This window comes from Sebastes fasciatus, chromosome 8, assembly GCF_043250625.1.
Source record: "Sebastes fasciatus isolate fSebFas1 chromosome 8, fSebFas1.pri, whole genome shotgun sequence".
In the NCBI taxonomy this organism is placed as follows: Eukaryota; Metazoa; Chordata; class Actinopteri; order Perciformes; family Sebastidae; genus Sebastes; species Sebastes fasciatus.
The window spans coordinates 36,036,399-36,054,519 of NC_133802.1; the positions used below are offsets into that span (position 1 = coordinate 36,036,399).

General features: G+C 49.1%; 1 protein-coding gene and 1 long non-coding RNA gene across 3 annotated transcripts in view; one reads left to right on the forward strand and one right to left on the reverse strand.

Moving 5' to 3' along the window:
* The window catches only part of tcea2 (transcription elongation factor A (SII), 2), a 15,017-nt gene extending 4,288 nt beyond the window's left edge, over positions 1-10,729 (forward strand). The window contains exons 4-9 of one of the 2 annotated variants that reach the window (XM_074645241.1): positions 52-209; positions 6,461-6,517; positions 6,766-6,920; positions 7,113-7,259; positions 8,076-8,147; positions 10,311-10,729. In XM_074645241.1, the coding sequence (XP_074501342.1) occupies positions 52-209; positions 6,461-6,517; positions 6,766-6,920; positions 7,113-7,259; positions 8,076-8,147; positions 10,311-10,319 (598 nt within the window). In that variant the 3' untranslated portion in view covers positions 10,320-10,729. The remainder of the gene's footprint in view (positions 1-51; positions 210-6,460; positions 6,518-6,765; positions 6,921-7,112; positions 7,260-8,075; positions 8,148-10,310) is intronic. The other variant, XM_074645242.1, reaches the window with a different exon arrangement.
* LOC141773339 (uncharacterized) overlaps positions 1-18,121 on the reverse strand; it is a 267,664-nt gene that overhangs the window by 43,539 nt on the left and 206,004 nt on the right. The gene's annotated exons all lie outside the window — the stretch shown is intronic.

The following is an 18,121-nucleotide window of genomic DNA, read 5'->3' on the forward strand; positions in this document are numbered from 1 at the left end:
ATTTAACCACAGTCCTGTCCTGTTTCTCTTCACTCTACTCCTCTTCCTCAGCAGTAAGAAGTCGGGGGATTCCCCAACCACCCCGACCGCCCCCACCGCCGCCACCCCCCCGACCCCTCAGGTCACCTCCTTCCCCCCCGCCTCCGTCACCACTGACAGCGTGAGGAACAAGTGTCGAGAGCTGCTGGTGGCGGCGCTGCAGACCGACGGTGAGTTTAATGTGATGATTCTGCCGACACACTGATCCTTCATCCTTCATCCTTCATCCTTCATCATCATCATCATCATCTGGTCTAGTTAACAACAGAAACAACTACAATCTCATCTCAACGTCCATTTAGTAGCTGCTCCGGAGCTTTAGCTCATGTCACATGATCTTCAAGAGCACTTGACTTTTTTTCCCCTCAGTTTTCTCAACATTTCCACGACTTCATGAGCTGATGAAGCCCGTTACTGAAGCCCGCTTTATGCTCGCCGGCGTGAGGTGTGTGTGAGGTGTGTGTTGAGGTGTGCGTGAGGTGTGTGTGAGGTGTGTGTTGAGGTGTGTGCGTGAGGTGTGTGTTGAGGTGTGTGTTGAGGTGTGCGTGGGGTGTGTGTTGAGGTGTGTGTGAGGTGTGTGTTGAGGTGTGTGTGAGGTGTGTGTTGAGGTGTGTGTTGAGGTGTGTGCGTGAGGTGTGTGTTGAGGTGTGTGGTGAGGTGTGTGTTGAGGTGTGTGCGTGAGGTGTGTGTTGAGGTGTGTGCGTGGGGTGTGTGTTGAGGTGTGTGTTGAGGTGTGCGTGAGGTGTGTTGAGGTGTGTGTTGAGGTGTGTGCGTGAGGTGTGTGTTGAGGTGTGTGCGTGAGGTGTGTGTTGAGGTGTGCGTGGGGTGTGTGTTGAAGTGTGTGTTGAGGTGTGTGTTGAGGTGTGTGCGTGAGGTGTGTGTTGAGGTGTGTGTTGAGGTGTGTGTTGAGGTGTGTGTTGAGGTGTGTGCATGAGGTGTGTGTTGAGGTGTGTGTTGAGGTGTGCGTTGAGGTGTGCGTGAGGTGTGCGTGAGGTGTGTTGAGGTGTGTGTTGAGGTGTGTGCGTGAGGTGTGTGTTGAGGTGTGTGCGTGAGGTGTGTGTTGAGGTGTGTGTTGAGGTGTGTGTTGAGGTGTGTGCGTGAGGTGTGTGTTGAGGTGTGTGTTGAGGTGTGTGTTGAGGTGTGTGTTGAGGTGTGCGTGAGGTGTGTGTTGAGGTGTGTGTTGAGGTGTGCGTTGAGGTGTGCGTGAGGTGTGTGTTGAGGTGTGTGTTGAGGTGTGTGTTGAGGTGTGTGTTGAGGTGATGCATGAGGTGTGTGTGTGAGGTATGTGTTGAGGTGTGTGTTGAGGTGTGTGTGAGGTGTGTGTTGAGGTGTGTGTTGAGGTGTGTGTTGAGGTGATGCATGAGGTGTGTGTGTGAGGTATGTGTTGAGGTGTGTGTTGAGGTGATGCATGAGGTGTGTGTTGAGGTGTGCGTGAGGTGTTCGTGAGGTGTGTGTTGAGGTGTGCGTGAGGTGTGTGTTGAGGTGTGCGTGAGGTGTGTGTTGAGGTGTGTGTTGAGGTGATGCATGAGGTGTGTGTTGAGGTGTGCGTGAGGTGTGCGTGAGGTGTGTGTTGAGGTGTGCGTGAGGTGTGTGGTGAGGTGTGCGTGAGGTGTGTGTTGAGGTGTGCATGAGGTGTGTGTTGAGGTGTGCGTGAGGTGTGCGTGGGGTGTGTGTTGAGGTGTGCATGAGGTGTGTGTTGAGGTGTGCGTGAGGTGTGCGTGAGGTGTGCGTGAGGTGTGTGTTGAGGTGTGCGTGAGGTGTGTGTTGAGGTGTGCGTGAGGTGTGTGTTGAGGTGTGTGTTGAGGTGTGTGTTGAGGTGTGTGTGGGGTGTGTGTTGAGGTGTGCGTGAGGTGTGTGTTGAGGTGTGTGTGGGGTGTGTGTTGAGGTGTGTGTGGGGTGTGTGTTGAGGTGTGCGTGAGGTGTGTGTTGAGGTGTGTGTTGAGGTGTGTGTGGGGTGTGTGTTGAGGTGTGCGTGAGGTGTGTGTTGAGGTGTGTGCGTGAGGTGTGTGTTGAGGTGTGTGTTGAGGTGATGCATGAGGTGTGTGTTGAGGTGTGCGTGGGGTGTGTGTTGAGGTGTGTGTTGAGGTGTGCGTGGGGTGTGTGGTGAGGTGTGTGTTGAGGTGATGCATGAGGTGTGTGTTGAGGTGTGCGTGGGGTGTGTGTTGAGGTGTGTGTTGAGGTGTGCGTGAGGTGTGTGTTGAGGTGTGTGCGTGAGGTGTGTGTTGAGGTGTGTGTTGAGGTGTGCGTGAGGTGTGTGTTGAGGTGTGTGCGTGAGGTGTGTGTTGAGGTGTGTGGTGAGGTGTGTGTTGAGGTGTGTGCGTGAGGTGTGTGTTGAGGTGTGTGCGTGGGGTGTGTGTTGAGGTGTGTGTTGAGGTGTGCGTGAGGTGTGTTGAGGTGTGTGTTGAGGTGTGTGCGTGAGGTGTGTGTTGAGGTGTGTTCGTGAGGTGTGTGTTGAGGTGTGCGTGGGGTGTGTGTTGAAGTGTGTGTTGAGGTGTGTGTTGAGGTGTGTGCGTGAGGTGTGTGTTGAGGTGTGTGTTGAGGTGTGTGTTGAGGTGTGTGTTGAGGTGTGTGCATGAGGTGTGTGTTGAGGTGTGTGTTGAGGTGTGCGTTGAGGTGTGCGTGAGGTGTGCGTGAGGTGTGTTGAGGTGTGTGTTGAGGTGTGTGCGTGAGGTGTGTGTTGAGGTGTGTGCGTGAGGTGTGTGTTGAGGTGTGTGTTGAGGTGTGTGTTGAGGTGTGTGCGTGAGGTGTGTGTTGAGGTGTGTGTTGAGGTGTGTGTTGAGGTGTGTGTTGAGGTGTGTGCGTGAGGTGTGTGTTGAGGTGTGTGTTGAGGTGTGCGTTGAGGTGTGCGTGAGGTGTGTGTTGAGGTGTGTGTTGAGGTGTGTGTTGAGGTGTGTGTTGAGGTGATGCATGAGGTGTGTGTGTGAGGTATGTGTTGAGGTGTGTGTTGAGGTGTGTGTGAGGTGTGTGTTGAGGTGTGTGTTGAGGTGTGTGTTGAGGTGATGCATGAGGTGTGTGTGTGAGGTATGTGTTGAGGTGTGTGTTGAGGTGATGCATGAGGTGTGTGTTGAGGTGTGCGTGAGGTGTTCGTGAGGTGTGTGTTGAGGTGTGCGTGAGGTGTGTGTTGAGGTGTGCGTGAGGTGTGTGTTGAGGTGTGTGTTGAGGTGATGCATGAGGTGTGTGTTGAGGTGTGCGTGAGGTGTGCGTGAGGTGTGTGTTGAGGTGTGCGTGAGGTGTGTGGTGAGGTGTGCGTGAGGTGTGTGTTGAGGTGTGCATGAGGTGTGTGTTGAGGTGTGCGTGAGGTGTGCGTGGGGTGTGTGTTGAGGTGTGCATGAGGTGTGTGTTGAGGTGTGCGTGAGGTGTGCGTGAGGTGTGCGTGAGGTGTGTGTTGAGGTGTGCGTGAGGTGTGTGTTGAGGTGTGCGTGAGGTGTGTGTTGAGGTGTGTGTTGAGGTGTGTGTTGAGGTGTGTGTGGGGTGTGTGTTGAGGTGTGCGTGAGGTGTGTGTTGAGGTGTGTGTGGGGTGTGTGTTGAGGTGTGTGTGGGGTGTGTGTTGAGGTGTGCGTGAGGTGTGTGTTGAGGTGTGTGTTGAGGTGTGTGTGGGGTGTGTGTTGAGGTGTGCGTGAGGTGTGTGTTGAGGTGTGTGCGTGAGGTGTGTGTTGAGGTGTGTGTTGAGGTGATGCATGAGGTGTGTGTTGAGGTGTGCGTGGGGTGTGTGTTGAGGTGTGTGTTGAGGTGTGCGTGGGGTGTGTGGTGAGGTGTGTGTTGAGGTGATGCATGAGGTGTGTGTTGAGGTGTGCGTGGGGTGTGTGTTGAGGTGTGTGTTGAGGTGTGCGTGAGGTGTGTGTTGAGGTGTGTGCGTGAGGTGTGTGTTGAGGTGTGTGTTGAGGTGTGCGTGAGGTGTGTGTTGAGGTGTGTGCGTGAGGTGTGTGTTGAGGTGTGTGTTGAGGTGATGCATGAGGTGTGTGTTGAGGTGTGCGTGGGGTGTGTGTTGAGGTGTGTGTTGAGGTGTGCGTGGGGTGTGTGGTGAGGTGTGTGTTGAGGTGATGCATGAGGTGTGTGTTGAGGTGTGCGTGGGGTGTGTGTTGAGGTGTGTGTTGAGGTGTGCGTGAGGTGTGTGTTGAGGTGTGTGCGTGAGGTGTGTGTTGAGGTGTGTGTTGAGGTGTGCGTGGGGTGTGTGTTGAGGTGTGCGTGAGGTGTGTGTTGAGGTGTGTGTTGAGGTGATGCATGAGGTGTGTGTTGAGGTGTGCGTGGGGTGTGTGTTGAGGTGTGCGTGGGGTGTGTGTTGAGGTGTGTGTTGAGGTGTGCGTGGGGTGTGTGTTGAGGTGTGTGTTGAGGTGTGCGTGGGGTGTGTGTTGAGGTGTGTGTTGAGGTGTGCGTGAGGTGTGTGTTGAGGTGTGTGTTGAGGTGATGCATGAGGTGTGTGTTGAGGTGTGCGTGGGGTGTGTGTTGAGGTGTGTGTTGAGGTGTGCGTGGGGTGTGTGTTGAGGTGTGTGTTGAGGTGTGCGTGGGGTGTGTGTTGAGGTGTGTGTTGAGGTGTGCGTGGGGTGTGTGTTGAGGTGTGTGTTGAGGTGTGTGTTGAGGTGATGCATGAGGTGTGTGTTGAGGTGTGCGTGGGGTGTGTGTTGAGGTGTGTGTTGAGGTGTGCGTGGGGTGTGTGGTGAGGTGTGTGTTGAGGTATGTGTTGAGGTGTGCGTGGGGTGTGTTGAGGTGTGTGTTGAGGTGATGCATGAGGTGTGTGTTGAGGTGTGCGTGAGGTGTGCGTGGGGTGTGTGTTGAGGTGTGCGTGAGGTGTGCGTGAGGTGTGTGTTGAGGTGTGCGTGAGGTGTGTGTGGGGTGTGTGGTGAGGTGTGTGTTGAGGTATGTGTTGAGGTGTGCGTGGGGTGTGTGTTGAGGTGTGTGTTGAGGTGTGCGTGGGGTGTGTGGTGAGGTGTGTGTTGAGGTATGTGTTGAGGTGTGCGTGGGGTGTGTTGAGGTGTGTGTTGAGGTGATGCATGAGGTGTGTGTTGAGGTGTGCGTGAGGTGTGTGTTGAGGTGTGCGTGAGGTGTGCGTGAGGTGTGTGTTGAGGTGTGCGTGAGGTGTGTGTTGAGGTGTGCGTGAGGTGTGCGTGAGGTGTGTGTTGAGGTGTGCGTGAGGTGTGTGTTGAGGTGTGCGTGAGGTGTGCGTGAGGTGTGTGTTGAGGTGTGCGTGAGGTGTGCGTGAGGTGTGTGTTGAGGTGTGGTTTATACAGCACATTATTCTAAAGTAAAGGCTTACTAGTCTTTTGTTGCACAGCTTTCGACCGTATTCTGTGGCCTTCTTCAGCAAATAGAAGTTGTTCTCAGTGTAGAACTCGGGTCATGTGTCGTTGAGGTTAATAGATGATAAAGTGATCGTTGATGTCGGAGCCGGTCAAATAAATCTGTCATCCATCAGACAGATGTGGGGAACAGCTGCAGGCTGATTTCATCATTAATAATAATAATAATAATAATAATAATAATAGCTTGGATTTATATAGCGCCTTTCATGAAACCCAAGGACGCTTAACAAAGACATAAATAAACACAACAAATGTAACAGTAGCTAGAGGCCAGAGGCCATAGGCCTTGGTGAAGAGGTGGGTTTTGAGGAGTCTTTTGAAGGTGTCCAGAGATGGTGCGTTGTGGAGCTCTATGGGGAGAGAGTTCCAGAGGGTGGGGGCTGTCACACTGAAGGCTCTGTCCCCAAAAGTTCTCATTCTTGTGTGAGGGATGGAGAGCTGACCCGGGCCTGAGGATCTAAGGTTCCGGGGCTGTGTGTAAGGGTGGAGGAGGTCAGATAGGTACTGAGGAGCCAGGGCGTTGAGGGATTTGTAGGTGAGGAGGAGGATCTTGTAGGTGATGCGGGACTTGACCGGGAGCCAGTGGAGGTGGATGAGGGTGGGGGTGATGTGCTGCCAGGGCTTGGTGCGGGTGAGAACCCTGGCAGCCGAGTTTTGCACATACTGGAGCCTGTCCAGGGCTTTGCTGGGAACCCCGGACAGAACTCCATTGCAATAGTCCAAACGGGAGGTGACGAAAGCGTGGATGAGGGTTTCTGCCACAGAGTCAGAGAGTGATTGCCGGAGACGTGAGATGTTTTTGAGGTGGAAGAAGGCGGATTTGGTGATGGACTTGATATGAGATTGGAATGATAGTGTTGGGTCCAGGATGACACCCAGGTTGCGGACTTCCGAGGATGGGGAGAAGGAACAGCCATCAACGTCCAGGTGGAGATCTCCAACCTTCCGGAGCAGGGCCTTGGGAGCCACAACCATGAGCTCGGTTTTGTTGCTAATTAATATTAGTCGTGTGTTTATTTACACATGACTGGTAACTTACAAGTTTGTTACGAATTTTATTTGTGCATAAAGCTAAACGTGCGTTTGTGCGTTTGTGCGTGCGTGCGTGCGTGTGTGTGTTCCAGATGACCATAAGACTGTTGGAGTCCACTGTGAGCAGCTTGCAGCCCACATTGAGGAAGATATCCTTCAGTGTGATCAGTGACTTTAACTCCACAGAGACTGAAACAGAAGCGGGTCTCAGTCCTGACTGAGAGATGTGACTGAGTGTACTGACCGGTGTGTTGGATCAACTCTCTGTATGTTATCAGTGTCCGGCAGCACCACAGACTCCATCCTCATCCTCATTCTCTGATGTTAGCTTCACGCTGTACTCGCCCGTTTGATCCCCTGAGAGTGTTTTAGTCCTTGACTGCTCATCGTGTCCCACAGATCTTTCAGGAGTTTAAGTCGACAGATATCAAATATAAAACTCGTCTACGGAGCCGGATCTCCAACCTCAAGGACCAGAAGAATCCCGAACTGCGACGTAACGTCCTGTGTGGAAACATCTCAGCTCGACGCATCGCCTCCATGACCGCTGAGGTCAGTCCTGGAGACGCTCTGTCTCGTCCTCTCCTCACCTCTCCTCCCAGGGTTCTGTTTCAGTGTTTGGCTTTAAGTTACAACTAGGTTTAATGTTAGTTTAGGCGCTGGGGAAGGTCTTATATCAGCAGTATAAACGCTGGCATGTGTGTGTGTGTGTGTGTGTGTGTGTGTGTGTGTGTGTGCGTGCAGGAGATGGCGAGTGCAGAGCTGAAGCAGATGAGAGAAGCTCTGACCAAAGAGTCCATCAGAGAGCATCAGCTGTCCAAGGTCGGAGGGACGGAGACGGACATGTTCATCTGCAACAAGTGTCACGGAAAGAGCTGCTCCTACACACAGGTAGAGGAACGCACACATGCGCGCGCGCGCACGCACGCACACACGCACGCACGCACACACAGGAACAATGTTTTGAATTAGGGAGATTAATAATTAACCGTTTAACCGTTAACCCACATTAAGCATTTTAACCGATTAACGCTATCGGTTAAAACGGTTAAAAGAAATGTTAATAATGAACTCAAAAGCTGAGCGGCTCAGAGGAGCGGCTCGTCTCTTTAAGGAGAAAAGCTGGTCCACCTTAACAGTCCACCTTAAGAGGCGGAGCGGAGGAGTTGTAGTTTCATAGCATTTATTCACCGACAAATAAACTGTCCACACACTGCTACACCTACGATCACAGCTAGAACGCCACCAACAACCTCACACTCACCGCCAACACACACACGGTCTGATGGAAACTCACTAAAGTTACTCAGACTACGTGTGGCGGCGGCGGAGAGCACGAAGCCTCCGGCAACGCTAGAGCTGCTAACGCAGCACAATCACACACACTGTTTGTTGGCCACTCGCTAACGTTCCGCCGGGCAGACACACAGCTGACAACCTGCTAAACTAAACTAAATGTGCGGTGGAGACTTTAACCGGGAGAGTGGCTGCATGTCCGCGACACTACACGCAACATACACCCGTCAACCAGTATCTGTTGTGCTCCTGCAGCTGGAGCACCGCTGTATGAGACGCACTAATCTTGTCGGTTAACGGTTAATAATCGGTTAACGAGGGTCGGTTATCAGTTAAGAAAATTTTTCAAAATGAGCATCCCTATTTTGAATGGAAGCGCTTCACTATGATGTGTGTGTGTGTGTGTTAAAGGTGCAGATCCGTAGTGCTGATGAGCCCATGACCACCTTCGTGGTGTGTAACAGCTGTGGAAACCGATGGAAGGTAAAGAAACTATAAATATTGAATTAAAAAGTAAATAATATTATTTAGAGTTTTTCTCGTTGGCTTCGGTTCAATTCTTCAAAACAATAAGTTCAAATCTGTGAACAATAATTCATCGTTCAGAACAAAGAACAGACAGTAGATTAAGATGACTAGATCTCTGATATTAATAACCTTAGATTAGCTTTAAACTTCAATACAATGTGTTGTTTAGTTCAAACCTGAACAGCTCAGTGTGATCCACATCCAGCTGGACATACAGTGATATTCTATAATCCAGTCAGTCAGTCTGCTGAGGAAACAGATTAGTATATTAGAAACATGTCCAGGGTAAACATCTGGACCGGTCCGGCTCACACTGACCACTTTACTGACACAACAACTGCTTCTGAAGCATGAATGAAGAGTTTCTACCTTTTATAGCAGAGGTGTAACAGAGGTGGGAAGATTACACTCTGAGTTTAGACAAAGTTAAGACTGATTCAGAAAATGAGACGAAGCGACTGTAACAGCAGCTAAATGTTTGATTTAAAGATTCAGAAAAAAAACATGTCAGCAAAAGAACAAATGCAGAGAATGAAGAACAGAGACGACACTCAGGTGATGATGACAATACTAATACTAATAATATGATGCAGCAGCTCCTGTCTGTCTCTCTGTACGTCCTCACACACAACTCAGATCTGGACCCGTCCTCCAACACAGAACCCTGAAACCTCTAAACAATACTTCATCAATACATGTTTGTGTTGAAAGGCATTCTGGGAAATGCAGGGAATGATTGAGTGAAGGCGGCTGGTGGAGGATCAGGTGGAGGTTCAGGTGGAGGATCAGGTGGAGGTTCAGGTGGAGGTTCAGGTGGAGGATCAGGTGGAGGTTCAGGTGGAGGTTCAGGTGGAGGTACAGCTGGAGGTTCAGGTGGAGGTTCAGGTGGAGTTCAGGTGGAGGTTCAGGTGGAGGTTCAGGTGGAGTTCAGGTGGAGGTTCAGGTGGAGGTTCAGGTGGAGTTCAGGTGGAGGTACAGCTGGAGGTATCATGTAGTTCAGGTTGAATGATGGACCTGAATGTCAGTACCAGACTCTCACCACCAGACGGCAGCAGAGACCAGACTCTTCTCTTCCTCCTCTCACCTTCAGCTACTTCTCCTTCCTCTTTCTCTTTCCTCCCTCTTCTCCCTCCCTCCCACCTCTCCACCTCTCCACCTCTCCTCCTCTCCTCCTCTCCACCTCTCCTCCTCTCCACCTCTCCACCTCTCCACCTCTCCTCCTCTCCACCTCTCCTCCTCTCCACCTCTCCACCTCTCCACCTCTCCTCCTCTCCTCCTCTCCACCTCTCCACCTCTCCTCCTCTCCACCTCTCCACCTCTCCTCCTCTCCACCTCTCCACCTCTCCACCTCTCCACCTCTCCTCCTCTCCACCTCTCCACCTCTCCTCCTCTCCACCTCTCCACCTCTCCACCTCTCCACCTCTCCTCCTCTCCACCTCTCCACCTCTCCTCCTCTCCACCTCTCCACCTCTCCTCCTCTCCACCTCTCCACCTCTCCACCTCTCCTCCTCTCCACCTCTCCTCCTCTCCACCTCTCCACCTCTCCACCTCTCCACCTCTCCACCTCTCCTCCTCTCCACCTCTCCACCTCTCCACCTCTCCTCCTCTCCACCTCTCCTCCTCTCCACCTCTCCACCTCTCCTCCTCTCCACCTCTCCTCCTCTCCACCTCTCCACCTCTCCTCCTCTCCACCTCTCCTCCTCTCCACCTCTCCACCTCTCCTCCTCTCCTCCTCTCCACCTCTCCACCTCTCCACCTCTCCCCCCTCCCTCTTCTCATAGTTTCCCCAGCCGTCCCGTATTTAGCTGCTGGCTCTGGGTCAAGGTGAAGCCACCAATCTGAGGTGCTGCTGGTTTGTTGAAGTGCGTTTTGTTGTTTGAGCTCTTTGAGAATGTGAACCACGACGGGAGGCTCCAACGTTTCACTAAAATAGAGTTGCGGTTTGCAAATGTTTTAAAGAAGGAAGCTCACCTGTACGCTGACTAAACTCTACCGGGAACCTTTGACCTTTGACCTTTGACCTTTAACTTCAGGTTGTTTTCTGCTGCAGATTAAAGTTCTGATTATAAAATGAGAGTTGATGAATCTTTAATCACAATCTGTCTTTCTGTCTTCCAGTTCTGTTGAAGAGGACGTGCGTGTGTGTGTGTGTGTGTGTGTGTGTGTGTGCATGCATGTGTGCGTGCGTGTGTGTGTGTGTGTGTGTGTGTGTGTGTGTGTGTGTGTGTGTGTTTTGACTAAAGTGAATTTGGATTTAAAAAAATATTATTTAATTTTTTTTGTATAATTTATTTTTTTTATATCTAAAAGTGAAAGCTGTAATATTATATTGTAATATTATATTGTAATATTATATAATATATATTTGGAGGAGAATCTGCCAGTTCATGTTGTGTTTATGGTTTCATTAGTTTTGTACAGAGCACTTAGAGTTTATTTCTTATTGATGATGATGATGATGAAGAAGCTTTCTTTGACATGTTGTGAAGCCACAATATTTTTGCCCTTAAAACATTTCTATTAAAGTGTCTCTTGGATTAAAAAGCTCTTGGTCTTCTCTTCTCTCTGGTGAAACATCTCAACCAGTCTGGCTGAGTTTATATAGAATAACATAAATAAAGCATTATTATTATTCTTTTAATGTATTAGCTGGTATAGAATATCATTATCTTATTTATTAAATCAATATTCAGAGGTTAGATCCGCCTCATCTGAGCGTCCTGTCTGGGTTAGGGTTGGTGGTAGTTCTCTTCTTATTAAGCAGAACTTTACATCTACTGACTGATAGCATCGCTGCTACCTCTGGTCAGCGGTGCATGGTCTGTTCACACCTGTAGCCACGCCCACCAGTGATGTCACGGCGTACTGAAACAACCTGGAGGACACACCTCCTCTACATCACTGCAGCAAGATGAGCTCAATAAAACCACAACTTAGGAATGATGTTAAAGTTACCACGAAGAACTTTAACTGGTTATAAAACAGTCTCAGTTTAATACTGATGACCTACGTACAGTGAACAAAACCCTCACGGGAGAACCAGGACCAGAACCAGGACCAGAACCAGAACCAGGACAAGGACTGGGGTGCTGCAGTAAAATGAGGTGTTTTCTAAAGGGACTCTGGTACCTCTTTGTCCACAGGGAGCGCCAAAATCAACACGAAATGAAAGCTCCTTGTTGTTTTAGTTGCCCTTTAATGCCTCGACAGTTTATCAAAGAATTCCCTTTAAAACACGTTAATACAGACTGACATCACTGTGAAGAACAGTCAGCTGTGATGACATCACTGTGAAGAACAGTCAGCTGTGATGACATCACTGTGAAGAACAGTCAGCTGTGATGACATCACTGTGAAGAACAGTCAGCTGTGATGACATCACTGTGAAGAACAGAGTCAGCTGTGATGACATCACTGTGAAGAACAGTCAGCTGTGATGACATCACTGTGAAGAACAGACTGACATCACTGTGAAGAACAGTCAGCTGTGATGACATCACTGTGAAGAACAGTCAGCTGTGATGACATCACTGTGAAGAACAGTCAGCTGTGATGACATCACTGTGAAGAACAGTCAGCTGTGATGACATCACTGTGAAGAACAGAGTCAGCTGTGATGACATCACTGTGAAGAACAGTCAGCTGTGATGACATCACTGTGAAGAACAGTCAGCTGTGATGACATCACTGTGAAGAACAGTCAGCTGTGATGACATCACTGTGAAGAACAGTCAGCTGTGATGACATCACTGTGAAGAACAGTCAGCTGTGTGTCTCATTTAACTGAACACAAACTCTATTAAATCCCACGTGACTTCAGTGTGAACCAGGATGGTGCACACGGTGAGAACACGTTGACTGAGGTGATGAGAAGTGGTGAGAAAGCAGAGCAGAGAAAACTCCTGATGTGTTTGTTGTGGAAACACTGCTGAGTTCAGAGAGAGGGAGGAAGAGGAGGGAGGAAGAGGAGGAGGAGGAGGAGGGAGGAGGTGAGAGACACCAGGTTCTGTCAGCGGTCTTCTTCCTGGATGAGAAACAGATGGTCAACAGGTCACAGACTGACCAGGTCATTCTGTGTCGAGGTGAGAAATCTGAGCTCAAAGACAACGAGCGTCATGACGTCACATTAAAGCTGCAGCAGGTAGAAACGGAGCAGCAGGTAGAAACGGAGCAGCAGGTAGAAACGGAGCAGCAGGTAGAAACGGAGCAGCAGGTAGAAACGGAGCAGCAGGTAGAAAGAAAGAACACGCAGGTCTGAACGTGTTCATAAACAGACAACTAGAGAGGGGAATGCTGGGAAAAAAGACACCTGGATGGACAGATAAAGAGAGTGTGTGAGAGAATGGAGGTATGAGACAGTGTGTGTCTATACTGTATATATCTATATATATATATATACTGTATATATGTAGGTATCTGTGTCTGAGTCACAGAGAGAATTACTCCCAAACACAAACATATCAAGTTACAGTGAACTGTGGAAAAAGACCAGATAAACCCCCCCCTCCCACACGCACGCACGCACGCACACGCACACACACACACACACACACACACACACACACACACACACACACACACACACACACACACAGTGAGTGTTGGTTTCCTTTAGGAACTGAGTGTTGGGAGTATCAACACAGAGTCAACAGCTCCGTCTCTCTCTGTGTCTCACTTCATCTTCACTTTCAGTTCAAACCATCCACTCAAACTCAGAAATGTCTTGTTAACAGCTTCACCTGTGTCCGTTAAGTCAACTAAAGTCAGCGTCCTGTTGCTGGCGCTTGTGCTCGCTCTTCATAGACATGAAGGAGCATCGCTCAACACAGTGAGGAGACACACGTCAGCTAAAAGCACAATATCACTCTATATTTCAGCTGCTTGGCAGTAATGTTAGCTGACCAGACCAAGGTCTCTCCATGAATCACTGCTGATCCTAGTGTTGGCTTTTCCTTTGTCGACATTTTTATGTCGACAAATATTATTTAAAAAATAAAAACATCCACAGAGCTTTTAGAAAGGTGCCAAATAAAAGTTTGGCTTCCTGAAAAAATTATTATGATTGTGAATGAATCATTTTAAAAATGTTGGCATGTCCAAAATTAATGTTTTGTTTTATCTCTGTGGAAGATATCTGACGTCTGGTTCCAGCTGCTAACGAGGCTTCTGACGAGGCTGCTAACGAGGCTTCTGACGAGGCTGCTATCGAGGCTTCTGACGAGGCTGCTAACGAGGCTTCTGACGAGGCTTCTGACGAGGCTGTTATCGAGGCTTCTGACGAGGCTGCTAACGAGGCTTCTGACGAGGCTTCTGACGAGGCTGTTATCGAGGCTTCTGACGAGGCTGCTAACGAGGCTTCTGACGAGGCTTCTGACGAGGCTGTTATCGAGGCTTCTGACGAGGCTGCTAACGAGGCTTCTGACGAGGCTTCTGACGAGGCTGTTATCGAGGCTTCTGACGAGGCTGGTGAGCCGACGTTCCACCAGAATATCCACGTTGGCCTCAAACATCCAGCATTGGTCTGGCTGTAAAAATAAGAGCCACTTTATAATTCTTCTTCCTCTACTCTCACGCTGAGCTGAGAAACTAGAGCTTTTATAATGACTCAAAGTAGAGACTAGAGACTAGAGACTAGAGACTCAGGTTTATGAGGGAACAAATTCACAAACAGAACAAATGACGCTGCGTCCCGTTGGATGTTCAAGGTTTCTGTTTATATATGTACAATTAAAATCACAGTTTTAACAAAATATCAAATAAATAACATGAACAATACTAAGATAAATGCATTGGTAGTGACCGGCCTGGTGAAGACCGGCCGGCTCATCTCTTCTTTAGAATCCGTTGTTTCTGCCTCAGCAGAAAATCGCAAGCCTTTGTTTTCCTCAAACTACATTTCCCATGAAGCACTGGGTGTAAGCATCCCATCTCACATAACATCTGCTTTTTTTCTCTATATATTTTTTATTAGTTGTTTTTCATTAATATATATATTTATATTTATATTTATATTTTTTGCACCTGGGATTTCCTCCCCCCCTTCCTGAATTGACCAACACAGTTCAGCCCTGCAGCCTCCCGCAGCCAATCAGGAGCAGGCGTCCGAGTGGACCGACAGACAGTGGTGAGGTCAAAGGTTAGAGGTCACAGAGGCAGAGGTCAGCAGCAGCAGTGCCCAGGTAGGCCCCCTGGTGTGTGTGTGTGTGTGTGTGTGTGTATTACTATACTTATGAGGAAGACATTGACTTCACGGTTTAGAGAAGAGAACATTTGACCTTTGACCTTTGGTGACCCCTTGTTTCTACGGGACCTCGACTATCAAAGACGTTCAATTTAAAATAATATAAATGACCAACAAGCAGCCAGTTTTTACATTTGAGACGTTGTCGATCAGCTAATCAATTCATCAATACAATGAATTGACTAATTGTTTCGGCTCTACTGTGATTCAAATCTCTACATTTAAAAAAATAAAAATATTAAATTAAATTACTTAAAAAAATTAGGCCAGTTATACCACAACCTTGGAGAAGTACTGGATAACATAGGCTAATATTTAAAGGGTGTGTCGCCCTAAATATGAATACATTGCTGTATTTTAACGGTAACTATGGCGTGCATTATTTCGTGGGATGAATTCTTACACTCTGAACCTGAGGTCACTCTGGAGGTCACATCTTGCTGAGGGTTTCTAATCTGGACGGGAGGTGAAGGAAAGGTCCTCTGAAGTATAGTAACACAGATGTTCTAAATGTGTGCGTGTAACTCCAGTGTTTATTGCACCTGTCGGTGGCGTCGGTGGAGATCAGTACAGTCTCAGAGGAAGTCCTCCTATTCTTGCAAAAATAAAATCCAGTAAGTGGAGAGAGAGAGAGAGAGACAGAGAGAGAGAGAGAGAGACAGAGAGAGAGAGAGAGAGAGAGAGAGAGACACAGAGAGAGAGAGAGAGAGACAGAGAGAGAGAGAGAGACAGAGAGAGAGAGAGAGAGAGAGAGACAGAGAGAGAGAGAGAGAGAGAGACAGAGAGAGACAGAGAGAGAGAGAGAGAGAGAGAGACAGAGAGAGAGAGACAGAGAGAGAGAGAGAGAGAGAAACAGAGAGAGAGAGAGAGAGAGACAGAGAGAGAGAGAGAGAGAGGGAAACCAAATAAAACAAAATCAACATCATTCAAATGTTCCGTATAGTTTTCTCTTAAAAAATAGACGTCTCGTCTGTTTGTAAATCAGTAGTCAGAGTAGAAGGAAGTGGCGTCCATCCATCCATCCGTCCATCCGTCTGTTTCTCACAGGAGTGAAATGATTGATCCAGCAAACAAAAAGAGAGCGGATAAATAAAGAAAGTAAATGTGTTGTGGTTTGTAGCGGAGGATGGAGGGATGGAGGGATGGAGGATGGAGGGATGGAGGATGCAGGGATGGAGGATGCAGGGATGGAGGATGCAGGGATGGAGGATGGAGGGATGGAGGGATGGAGGATGGAGGATGCAGGGATGGAGGGATGGAGGGATGGAGGGATCACCCTGTGTTTTCTAGTTCAAAGAGAGAAAAGAAAGAAAGAGAAGGAATGTGACAGCATCCATCTTTTTCTTTTGACTTTCCGTCAGTGTCCAAGTCGAGAAGAACCGCAGGATGAAGAAGGAGGTGATGAGGTGGGCGGAGCTCAGCGACAGCCACCTCTCATTGGCTCTTAGAGGTGATTGGACGCTCATGGCACAGGTGTGTATTCCTCCCATTGAAATGCATTCAAAGAAATATGTCAACATCCAGACGGCCTCCTTCTGGGTCCAGTGATGAGGGAGGAGGAGAGGATGTAAGGTAGGATGGACAGAAGGACGGAGGTGGAGAGGATGTACGGTAGGATGGACAGAAGGACGGAGGTGGAGAGGATGTACGGTAGGATGGACAGAAGGATGGAGGAGGAGAGGATGTAAGGTAGGATGGACAGAAGGACGGAGGTGGAGAGGATGTACGGTAGGATGGACAGAAGGATGGAGGAGGAGAGGATGTACGGTAGGATGGACAGAAGGATGGAGGAGGAGAGGATGTACGGTAGGATGAACAGAAGGATGGAGGAGGAGAGGATGTACGGTAGGATGAACAGAAGGATGGAGGAGGAGAGGATGTACGGTAGGATGAACAGAAGGATGGAGGAGGAGAGGATGTACGGTAGGATGAACAGAAGGATGGAGGAGGAGAGGATGTACGGTAGGATGAACAGAAGGATGGAGGAGGAGAGGATGTACGGTAGGATGAACAGAAGGATGGAGGAGGAGAGGATGTACGGTAGGATGAACAGAAGGATGGAGGAGGAGAGGATGTACGGTAGGATGAACAGAAGGATGGAGGAGGAGAGGATGTACGGTAGGATGAACAGAAGGATGGAGGAGGAGAGGATGTACGGTAGGATGAACAGAAGGATGGAGGAGGAGAGGATGTACGGTAGGATGAACAGAAGGATGGAGGAGGAGAGGATGTACGGTAGGATGAACAGAAGGACGGAGGAGGAGAGGATGTACGGTAGGATGAACAGAAGGATGGAGGAGGAGAGGATGTACGGTAGGATGAACACAGAAGGATGGAGGAGAGGATGTACGGTAGGATACAGAAGGATGGAGGAGAGGATGTACGGTAGGATGAACAGAAGGATGGAGGAGGAGAGGATGTACGGTAGGATGAACAGAAGGATGGAGGAGGAGAGGATGTACGGTAGGATGAACAGAAGGATGGAGGAGGAGAGGATATATAGTTTATATTTAAAGTCACTTCACGTCTTGGTGATCATTTGTTAAAAGACACCTTTAAGGGACATGTTGTGGTGGAGGAGAGCTGGACTCAGAGATGATGTGATGATCGGGGGGGCACATCCCACATTTCAAAATCAAGGAGGATCACCGGCGATCGCCGCGTAATGCATGCTGGTTAGATTTGTGTCCGACTCGCTCTGACGTCGTGACCACGTGGGCAACGACGACCTCACGAGATCGAGGCGGCCGCAGTCTTTAGAGCCAGGCGCCGCAGCTGCTCTGCACCGACTGCAAGACCCAGGGGCATGATGGGAAACGCCTGGCTGTCGCCTGATCAGAGAGCTGATTGGCTCTTAGTTCTGACAGTAAACACCACGTGTTGTAGAAAGACACAACTCTCTCTCTTGTAGATATTAGTCTCATGTTGTTCAGTGAAGGTTTCATCTGTTAACATCTGGAGTGGTTGATAATAATAATAATAATAATAATAATGAAGGTTATTTATATAACACTTATTAAAACTAGTGCTCATTATGTGTTTTACAAGGTGGACAGAAATAATAAAGGATAGAATCCAACAGCAGACACACGCACGTCTCCACAGAGATCTACTGACTCAGAAATAAAACTACAAGTAGCCTACAGATGGGATCTAACAGGAAGTACCTGTCTCTGTGACTTCCTGTGAATTCAGTGAAGGCTGCTGGAAACTGTCCGACTGGACTGCAGCTTTTAGTCTCCGCCCCCCCGCTGCTGCCTGATCTCCTCTCCTCTCCAGGCGAGGAGCAGTTCATCTAGAAGCAGCCTGATGTTGAACTCCACTAAACCCTGTTCCACTGTTCCTGCCTGTTCATGGTTCACTGTTCAAGACCACACACTAGACTCACTGGATGGCAATAAGGGGACGGTCATGTTTCATCATGTGGTCACCGTGGTGGTCTGCACGGTCATGTTTCATCATGTGGTCACCGTGGTGGTCTGCAGGTTCATGTTTCATCATGTGATCACCGTGGTGGTCTGCACGGTCATGTTTCATCATGTGGTCACCGTGGTGGTCTGCACGGTCATGTTTCATCATGTGGTCACCGTGGTGGTCTGCAGGTTCATGTTTCATCATGTGATCACCGTGGTGGTCTGCACGGTCATGTTTCATCATGTGGTCACCGTGGTGGTCTGCAGGTTCATGT